This window comes from Eretmochelys imbricata, chromosome 1 (genome assembly GCF_965152235.1).
Source record: "Eretmochelys imbricata isolate rEreImb1 chromosome 1, rEreImb1.hap1, whole genome shotgun sequence".
Taxonomy (NCBI): Eukaryota; Metazoa; Chordata; order Testudines; family Cheloniidae; genus Eretmochelys; species Eretmochelys imbricata.
The window spans coordinates 3,224,420-3,234,867 of record NC_135572.1 but is presented as its reverse complement, the minus strand read 5'-3'; the positions used below and the strand labels follow the sequence as shown (position 1 = coordinate 3,234,867).

Sequence of the window (10,448 nt, the reverse complement as noted above, 5' to 3'; positions counted from 1 at the left end):
AGGTAAACTGAGTTACAGGGAGACATGACTTGGCCAAAATCAAACAGAGAACTACAGACAAAACCCAGCACTCTTGACTTCCTGTTAGGATATATTTCAGAGTAGCAGCCATATTAGTCTGTATTCGCAAAAAGAAAAGGAGTACTTGTGGCATTTTCGAGACTAACAAATTTATATGAGTGTAAGCTTTCATGAGCTACAGCTCACTTCATTGGATGCATTCAGTGGAAAATACAGTGGGGAGATTTATATACACAGAGAACATGAAACAATCGGTGTTATCGTACACAAAGTACAGAGAGTATATGATAACACCGATTGTTTCATGTTCTCTGTGTATATAAATCTCCCCACTGTATTTTCCACTGAATGCATCCAATGAAGTGAGCTGTAGCTCACAAAAGCTTACGCTCAAATAAATTTGTTAGTCTTAAAGGTGCCACAAGTACTCCTTTTCTTTTTGTTAGGATATAGGTATTCAAGCCTGTCTGTAAAGGCCTATACTTTAAGAATTCATGTGTATTCTTATCACTTAGCTAGTTATAGAGGTGTAAAAGAAAGAAACAATCAAAATCACTGTTTGCTAGTGGAAGGGCCTTCTCTTACTGTGACAGTCTGAGGCCCTGTGCTTAGGCTAAGATCTCTGGCTAAGCAGCAGAGGCAGCCATAAGCTGGGAAGTGAATGGTCACGTCCTCACATTCCAAACTAGTCATATTAAAATAAGGAAATCTGGGTCTGTTAGAAAGGGGATCTGATCTACAACCTCCAGAGAAAGGGAAGTGCCTAGAGGATGTAAAAAAAAGTTTAGTTTGATAGTTTTCTGTTAGGTAAAAACTCACTTTTCAATAGACACAGCTGGGAAGTGCTTATGTCTTTATAGATGTAGTTGTGAAATCCTCTCTTCTGTATTGTTTTGTCATTAGAGTTCCCACTTTGCTATTGTTTGTCTGTATAATCTCTGTCTGGTTCTGTGAGTGTTTCTGTCTGCTGTATAATTAATTTTGCTGCGTGTACACTAATTAAGGTGGTGGCATGTAATTGGTTACAAAATCATGTTACAATATGTTAGGATTGGTTAGTTAAATTTCAGGAAAATGATTGGTTAAGGTATAGCTAAGCAGAACTCAAGTTTTACTATATAGTCTGCAGTCAATCAGGAAGTAAGGGGGGGAATGGGAACAGGGAATGGGGCAGGAATTGGAATCATGTTTTGCTAAGGGGGGGAATGGGAACAGGGACACAGGTAAGGCTCTGTGGTACCAGAGCTGGGAAGGGGGACACTAAGGAAGGAAACTGGAATCGTGCTTGCTGGAAGTTCACCCAAATAAACTTTGAATTGTTTGCACGTTTGGACTTCGGGTATTGTTGCTGTCTGTTCATGCGAGAAGGACCAGGGAAGTAAATGGGTGAAGGAATAAGCCCCTAATATCACCCCTTCACCTAGGTCCTGTCATACTGAGGATACCTCTCCAGGGGACAGAGCTCCAGTTATTAGGAAGAGACAGGTAATAGTTAGGGGGGGATCAGAACCTGGATTGAGGTGCCCTCCATCACCCCTCTCTCTATCCCCAGGAGGTCCATTGTGTGACTGCTCCCTTGGGAAGTCAGTTACACAGTTTCCTCTCAAAACCTGAGCCATGGGTTGAGTACCTGAGTGAACAGATGCTTAACCAGCCATTCTGTCCTGGGTATCCTCCCCTATGTGATGAGTGAGAAAATAATTCCTGTTCTCCCACTATTCCTCCCTCAGGTTCCTACTCTGGGCCCCCCTCTAAGACACAGACCCCAATGCTCTCTAGGGTGGGATTAATCCCCTGCTTAGCCATAACTGCCTCAGAGCTAACAGCCTAGAAAGTTGTCCCGCTGATAGGTGCTACACCCTCCTCCCTCCATGAGGTGGTGTTACCTCCTGCTGCAATGCTAAGGGAAATCTCACCACCTCAATAGTGGTTTCTATGATTCCATCACCCTTCTCTAGGCTCCCCTCCAGGACAAATCTTCCGAAGCTCACTATCATTGGGTTGTGATGTTGCACTCTACGTGATTTTATACAAATATGCTAATGAGTGTGCATATAATGTAACTGAAATATGCTTCATTCAAAAGGTCTCTTGTAAGATATCATTACAAAGCTTATAATCTACTGAGTGCTGAGTGTGGTCATCTTATTTGTATGAATGTATTATTCTTGTACCTCAAACTAGAAATATGAAATATAACTCTGAGGGCCTCTTGTAATTATGCAAAGTGTGGGCCATTAATGGTGGCTTAGAATCTTGATGGCTCCCATCAACCAGGACAATTGACTGTAGATGGCTCTGTTTTACTTGTAAGTCTTCCTGTATACATGTGTGCTGGCAAGTGGGTAATGAAGTCTTACAGTAACATGTGATGATGTCACCTGAACTGGAATCCATCTTTAACCTGGTGCTTTTCCATTGAGAAGGAGGGTGGGAACCCAGAGGGACAAAGGATTCCCGCCTTATGCAAAAGATGTATAAGTGGTTAGAACAGAACCAAGGGGGCGGCCATCATGAGAAATCCTCTAGCTACCACCTAAGCCGGAACAAAGGCTGTACCAGGGGAAAGGATTGTGCCCAGACTAGGAAGGTGTCCGGTCTGTGAAAGAAACTTAGTGAAACATCTCTGAGGATGAGATTTTATCTGTATTCAGTTTTATTACTGTACTAGACTTAGACTTGTGTGTTTTATTTTATTTTACTTGGTAATTTACTTTGTTCTGTCTGTTACTACTTGGAACCACTTAAATCCTACTTTCTGTATTTAATACAACCACTTTTTACTTATTAATTAACCCAAAGTATGTATTAATAACTGGGGGAGGGGAGAGAGCAAACAGCTGTGCTTATCTTTCTATCAGTGTTATAGAGGGTGAACAATTTATTAATTTACCCTGTATAAGCTTATACAGGGTAAAACGGATTTATTTGGGGTTTGGACACCATTGGGAGCCAGACATCTGAGTGTTAAAGACAGGAACACTTCTTAAGTTGCTTTCAGTTAAGTCTGCACTTTGGGGCATGTGGTTCAGACCCTGGGTCTGTGTTGGAGCAGACTGGCGTGTCTGGCTCAACAAGACAGGGTGCTGGAGTCCCAAACTGGCAGGGTGTCATAAAAATAAAGGGAAGGGTAAAGACCTTTCTGTATACAGTGCTATAAAATCCCCCCTGGCCAGAGGTAAAACCCTTTCACCTGTAAAGAATCATAGAATATCAGGGTTAGAAGGGACCTCAGGAGGTCATCTAGTCCAACCCCCTGCTCAAAGCTCAAAGGGTTAAGAAGCTAACATAACCTCACTGGCACCTGACCAAAATGACCAATGAGGAGACAAGACACTTTCAAAGATGGAGGAGGGGAAACAAATGGTCTGTCTGTCTGTGTGATGCTCCTCAAAAGCACAGAGGCTGTCAGACTGGGGAAGGGACCATTCTGCTTTGTCCCGGAGAGTCTCATCTGTGTATCTCTCTGTCTTCCTTAGCTCTTCCAGTTTAGCCACTCTGCTCTCCAAAGCCCAAACACAGTCCTTAAGCACCTAACTCCCAGTAATTGCGGTGTGTTGGGGCCTGGCTAATGAGTGGAGAGAGGAGTGTATTTCCTCATGGGACTGTCAGCTGTGAGCCCTCTCCTGGAGCGAGGTGCCCAGGACAGGTCAGCACTTTCTAGTGACAGATCTGATAGAGAGTTGGGAGACTCAGATCCAAAATCTCTGCTCTACCTGATTCGGACCAGGGACTAAAACACACGTCTCCCACATCCCACATGAGTGCCCTGAACATCACTCAAATGGCAATATTACATGTGTCGTTCAGTCTGTCTGCCTGGAGCTCTTCCACTTTCATAGAATCATAGAATCATAGAATATCAGGGTTGGAAGGGACCTCAGTAGGTCACCTAGTCCAACCCCCTGCTCAAAAGCAGGACCCATCCCCAATTAAATCATCCCAGCCAGGGCTTTATCAAGCCTGACCTTAAAAACTTCTAAGGAAGGAGATTCCACCACCTCCCTAGGCAACGCATTCCAGTGTTTCACCACCCTCCTAGTGAAAAAGTTTTTCCTAATATCCAACCTAAACCTCCCCCACTGCAACTTGAGACCATTACTCCTTGTCCTGTCCTCTTCCACCACTGAGAATAGTCTAGAACCATCCTCTCTGGAACCACCTCTCAGGTAGTTGAAAGCAGCTATCAAATCCCCCCCTCATTCTTCTCTTCCGCAGACTAAACAATCCCAGTTCCCTCAACCTCTCCTCATAAGTCATGTGTTCCACACCCCTAATCATTTGTGTTGCCCTTCGCTGGACTCTTTCCAATTTATCCACATCCTTCTTGTAGTGTGGGGCCCAAAACTGGACACAGTAATCCAGAGGAGGCCCCACCAATGTCGAATAGAGGGGGACGATCACGTCCCTCGATCTGCTCGCTATGCCCCTACATATACATCCCAAAATGCCATTGGCCTTCTTGGCAACAAGGGCACACTGCTGACTCATATCCAGCTTCTCATCCACTGTCACCCCTACGTCTTTTTCCGGAGAACTGCTGCCTAGCCATTCGGTCCCTAGTCTGTAGCTGTGCATTGGGTTCTTCCGTCCTAAGTGCAGGACCCTGCACTTATCCTTATTGAACCTCATCAGATTTCTTTTGGCCCAATCCTCCAATTTGTCTAGGTCCCTCTATATCCTATTCCTGCCCTCCAGCATATCTACCACTCCTCCCAGTTTGGTATCATCCGCAAATTTGCTGAGAGTGCAATCCACACCATCCTCCAGATCATTTATGAAGATATTGAACAAAACCGGCCCCAGGACCGACCCCTGGGGCACTCCAATTGACACCGGCTGCCAACTAGACATGGAGTCATTGATCACTACCCGTTGAGCCCGACAATCTAGCCAACTTTCTACCCACCTTATAGTGCATTCATCCAGCCCATACTTCTTTAACTTGCTGACAAGAATACTGTGGGAGACTGTGTCAAAAGCTTTGCTAAAGTCAAGAAACAATACATCCACTGCTTTCCCTTCATCCACAGAACCAGTAATCTCATCCTAGAAGAAAAAAAGAAAAGGAGTACTTGTGGCACCTTAGAGACTAACTAATTTATTTGAGCATGAGCTTTTGTGAGCTACAGCTCACTTCATAGGATGCATACTGTGGAAAGTGTAGAAGAACTTTTTATATACACACAAAACACCTTCTACACTTTCCACAGTATGCATCCGATGAAGTGAGCTGTAGCTCACGAAAGCTCATGCTCAAATAAATTGGTTAGTCTCTAAGGTGCCACAAGTACTCCCTTTCTTTTTGTGAATACAGACTAACACGGCTGCTACTCTGAAACCAGACAGAACAAAGTGAATTACCATGTAAAATAAAATAAAATATGCGCGTGTATGCCTAATAGTAAGAAAGTGATTATAGATGAAATCTAAACCTCAGAGATGTTCCAATAAAATTCTTTTACAGACTAGCCTCCTTCTAGTCTGGGTCCAGCAATCACTCACACCCCCGTGGTTACTGTCCTTTGTTCCAGTTTCTTTCAGGTATCCTCTGGGGATGGAGAGGCTACTTCTTCAGCCAGCTGAAGACCAAATGGAGGGGTCTCCCAGGGGCTTAAATAGACTTTCTCTTGTGTGTGGAAACCCCTTCCTCTCTCATATCCAGAAATCATCTCCAAGATCGAGCTTTGGAGTCACATGGGCAAGTCACATGTCCGTGTTTGACGCAGTTCCTTACCAGCCAGGCAACATTCCTAGGAAAGCTCAGATGTGGATTGGCATTTCCCAGTTCATAGTAAGCTTAAGTGTTTCTTCATTGGGCACTTATTGAGAATAGTCTTTTCTCAGAAAGCTAACCAACTGCTCCACTGACGCTACTTAAAATTAAACAAGTACATAGCCAATATTCATAACTTCAAATACAAAAATGATGCATGCATACAAATAGGATGAATATATTGAGTAGATCTTAACCTTTACAGAGATATGTTACATGGCATATGTAGCATAAAACATGTTCCAGTTATGTCCTATATACATTCATGAGCATATTCACATAAAGTATTATGGGGTGTGTCATAAATATAAAGGGAAGGGTAAACCCCTTTGAAATCCCTCCTGGCCAGGGGAAAGCTCCTCTCACCTGGAAAGGGTTAAGAAGCTAAAGGTAACCTCACTGGCACCTGACCAAAATGACCAATGAGGAGACAAGATACTTTCAAAAGCTGGGAGGAGGGAGAGAAACAAAGGTTCCCTGTCTGTCTTTATGCGGTTTCTGCCGGGGATAGACCAGGAATGGAGTCTTAGAACTTTTAGTAAGTAATCTAGCTAGGTATGTGTTAGATTATGATTTCTTTAAATGGCTGAGAAAAGAATTGTGCTGAATAGAATAACTATTTCTGTCTGTGTATCCTTTTTGTAACTTAAGGTTTTGCCTAGAGGGGTTCTCTATGTTTTGAATCTAATTACCCTGTAAGGTATCTACCATCCTGATTTTACAGGGGGGATTTCCTTATTTCTATTTACTTCTATTTCTATTAAAAAGTCTTCTTGTAAGAAAACTGAATGCTTTTTCATTGTTCTCAGATCCAAAGGTTTGGGTCTGTGGTCACCTATGGAAATTGGTGAGGCTTTTTATCCAACATTTCCCAGGAAAGGGGGGTGCAAGTGTTGGGAGGATTGTTCATTGTTCTTAAGATCCAAGGGTCTGGGTCTGTAGTCACCTAGGCAAATTGGTGAGGCTTTTTACCAAACCTTGTCCAGAAAGTGGGGTGCAAGGTTTTGGGAAGTATTTTGTGGGGAAAGACGTGTCCAAACAGCTCTTCCCCAGTAACCAGTATTTGTTTGGTGGTGGTAGCGGCCAATCCAAGGACAAAGGGTGGAATATTTTGTACCTTGGGGAAGTTTTGACCTAAGCTGGCAAAAGTAAGCTAAGGAGGTTTTTCATGCAGGTCCCCATATCTGTACCCTAGCGTTCAGAGTGGGGAAGGAACCTTGACAGGGTGTAACATCACACCAGGCACAACCACACCTATGGACACACATGCAAACACCCACACACATTCCTGATCTGCAAGGCCCCATGGGGGAGCTGTGGTCTGAGAATGCCTAAGTGATCAGGCCTGAGGGGGGATGGGTGGGGGAACACCTCGTTGGAGAATCCCACCACAATTGACGCCTAAGCAAAGACTCTGAGCAGCTCATTAGCTGTGGAGCAGTGTCAGAACTCAGGTTGCTTTCTGCAGGCGACTGGCAGAACCTTAGTTTCCTGCAGGGTCAGGCGGCAGAGGAGCAGGGGTTTGAGAAAGGCAGCGGTGCCTAAGTTCAGTATTTACCTGAGTGCCTTTGTGGATCAAGCCCTGGACACTTTTCTAGAAGATGCTTTAATCAAACACAAGTTGAGGTTGTTCAAAGCCAAAGGGACTGGCTGGCTATGGTTTGAGGAATGTTTGAGGATGTCCACCTCTCACTTTTAAAGAATTTTTTTCCTCCTTTATATGTACAAGGACAAGGCTCTCTGCAGCAAAACACGTTTTAATAAGCTCCTGCCATCCTCCAGTGGCTCTCCTGCCCCAGCTGTTTGCTCTGCTAGAACCCAGGCAACATCCCTTCCTTAGGTGGCTAGCAACTGTAGCACCATCATTGGACAAGAACAGGGTGTGAGGCTGTGTGATTGAATAAAGAACATTTTTATCATTGTTGCTGCCACTGTTACACAACTGCAACAAATCTTGTGCAAAGTATGTCCTGTCAGATGTCAATGGGAAAGTTATGATTTGCTGGGTATGATTATCCTGTTTATATGCATGTATCACCTTTGTGTCTCAAGTTATGGTTATTGGTGATGTTCTGGTACCAGAGGAGCAATGCCAGTTCAATGCCAGAGCAATGGTGCTGGAGGGTCAGGACTCACAGTTCTTATTCTCAGCTATGCCACAAACTCATTGGGTGGCCCTGGGTAAATCACTTTACCTCTGTGTGTCTCAGTCGGTCCATGACATGGGGAGAATGCTGCCTAGCAGTCGAGCTAAAGATTCTTGATATGTAGTGATCTAAAGCATTATGCAGAGCATATGGTGGACACAGCTTCACAGTTCAGCTTCAGCCCCTGTGCAATGGGTGCCCTGTAGTTCCAGATAAGGTGCTCTGTATGTCTGTAAATACCTGGCTCATGGCAGGTGTGCCATTTATTTCCCTCCCTCTGAGCTACCTCGGCCACCCTGGCCTCAGCCCAGCATCCTGCCTTCCCAGCTAAAAAAGGGCTAATCCTTCTGCCTCTCTCTGCTGTTGTCCACCTAGCTTCAAAGCTGATCCCTTGCCCTGTCCGCAAGGCCTGGCTCAGGGAAAACAGCTCCCAGCCCATCCCCATTGCAGGAGGAACAAAAGGGAACCAGAAGCTAAGGAAATAAGTCATACAATGGTCTATGCCCTCAGGATTTTGTATATGAGCTATAGGGCCCACAACCTGTATGATGCATAATCTCACCCTGGCTTCCCTCTCTGCTCCTAAGTGGTGTGTCGGCCAGAGCACTGTGTCCTCACTGTACTCACTGCAGGCTCTTTCTAAGGCTGCAGCAGCTCCAGTCCCACCCCCAGATCCTATGGAGCCCTGCTGGGGTGGTGGAAGAGAGAGGTGATTTGACGAGTGATAGTGGCAGGCAAGGAGAGGAGTGAGCGAGAGGGGTGGGACCCTAGGGGGGTAAAGCGCAGAAATGGCTGGAGCCTTGAGGTGAGATGTGGAGCAGGGACTGGGCATTGGAGGAAGTAACTGGGCAGAAGGCAAAGCCTCAGGGGTAAATTTAACAGAATTTATAAAGGTGGAATCCCGATAAGTTAAGGAGTTGAACACAGAACGATTCCCACGTTTGTCATGCTGACTCAGCACAGTAAGGCCAGGAAAGAATTTAATGTCTTTTTAACTGTCTAAGAAGTGACTCAGGGAAGAGGGCCCAGCACCATGTTACCAGCCAGCTCCACAAAGAGCTTTTTCTGAGATCCAGAGCACCAGCAGAAAACTTTTAAATTCTTTTATGAGTAAAGAGATGGAGCAGCCTATCCCAAATCTCTTGGGTCCTCACCCCGTAGATGATGGGGTTCAGCATGGGGGGCACCAGGAGGTACACATTGGCCATGAGAATATGGAAATGCAGGGGCACATTATGCCCGAACCGGTGTGTGAGTAAGGAGAAGAGAACTGGGATGTAAAAGGTTAAAATGACACCGAGGTGGGAGCTGCAGGTCCCAAAAGTCTTGATCCGGATGTCCTTTGTGGGGAGGCTGAAGATGGCCCTGAGGATCTGGATATAGGACATGGTGATAAAAAACACATCCACACCGGTCACAAAGAATAACACAAAGAGGCCGTAGTAACTGCTGATGCGGATGTCTGCGCAGGCCAGTTTCACCAAGGCTATGTGCTCACAGTACGAGTGGGGGATGATGTTGGTTCTGCAATATGGCCACTGCCTCGCCAGGAGGAGAAAGGGCAGTACAAGCATGCCTCCACGCAGCACCACGGCCAGGCCGATCTTTGCCACCACAGAGTTTCTCAGGATGGTGAAATGTCTCAGGGGATGACAGATGGCCACGTAGCGATCAAAAGCCATGGCCACAAAGATCCCAGACTCCATCACTGAGAAGCAGTGAATGAAGTACAGCTGGGTGAGGCAGGCACTGAAATTGATCTCCCTGGAATTCAACCAGAAGATGCTCAGCATTTTGGGCAGGATGGACGTAGACAAGACCAGGTCGGTGACAGCCAGCATGCAGAGGAAATAGTACATGGGCCCATGGAGTCTCGTCTCCCTCTTCACTATTAGCAGGATTGTGAAGTTTCCCAAGATAGCTATGGCGTACATGGTGCAAAAAGGGATGGAGATCAAGGCATGGGCTGCCTCCAGGCCAGGAATGCCCAGCAGAATGAAGGTGGAGGGGTTGGTGAAGTGAGTTGTGTTGGAAACTGGCATGGAGTAGGGGAGAAGGTGTCCAACTCTGAGGCAGAATGGTGTCTCCTGCATATATTGTACATTCACTGGACTTTCTGTATGTGCCCAGGGTCTCGGGTGATGGTCGCAGTAAATATTCCTGGATTGAGAGACAAAGACGGGGGTGTGTGATAGAGGAGGGGAAAATAAAAAAATAAAGGTGATTACATTCAAATGGTCAAACAGAGAACTATTCCCAAACAGTAATATCTGTAGACACTTAGTGTTTCACAAGAGCTAGTTCCTCAAAGCTGAGGCAAAATGTCGGAAAAACTTATTGGGAGGAAAAAATTAGACAGAAAATTGGGAAGTGAAAATTGAAATTCTATAAGAAGCATTTATTAGATAGCTAGAAGGTCACAATTCCATAGTCAAAGAAGTGGACGGCTTTGGACAAACACGTGTTTCAGTGTCAAAGCGAAAACATTTTTAAGTAGGGCAGGG

At 45.3% G+C, this 10,448-nt stretch overlaps 1 protein-coding gene across 1 annotated transcript; it reads right to left on the bottom strand.

Moving 5' to 3' along the window:
* Nucleotides 1-9,038: 9,038 nt before the first annotated feature.
* On the bottom strand, nucleotides 9,039-10,037 carry LOC144278033 (olfactory receptor 52R1-like). The gene has a single exon (XM_077839156.1). It carries the CDS (start codon nucleotides 10,035-10,037, stop codon nucleotides 9,039-9,041), a length of 999 nt encoding a protein of 332 aa, XP_077695282.1.
* Between the last annotated feature and the right edge of the window lie 411 nt (nucleotides 10,038-10,448).

Bases quoted from the DNA above. Each gene is read 5' to 3' on its own strand.
- LOC144278033 (XM_077839156.1), bottom strand. From the start codon at position 10,037: ATGCAGGAGACACCATTCTGCCTCAGAGTTGGACACCTTCTCCCCTAC.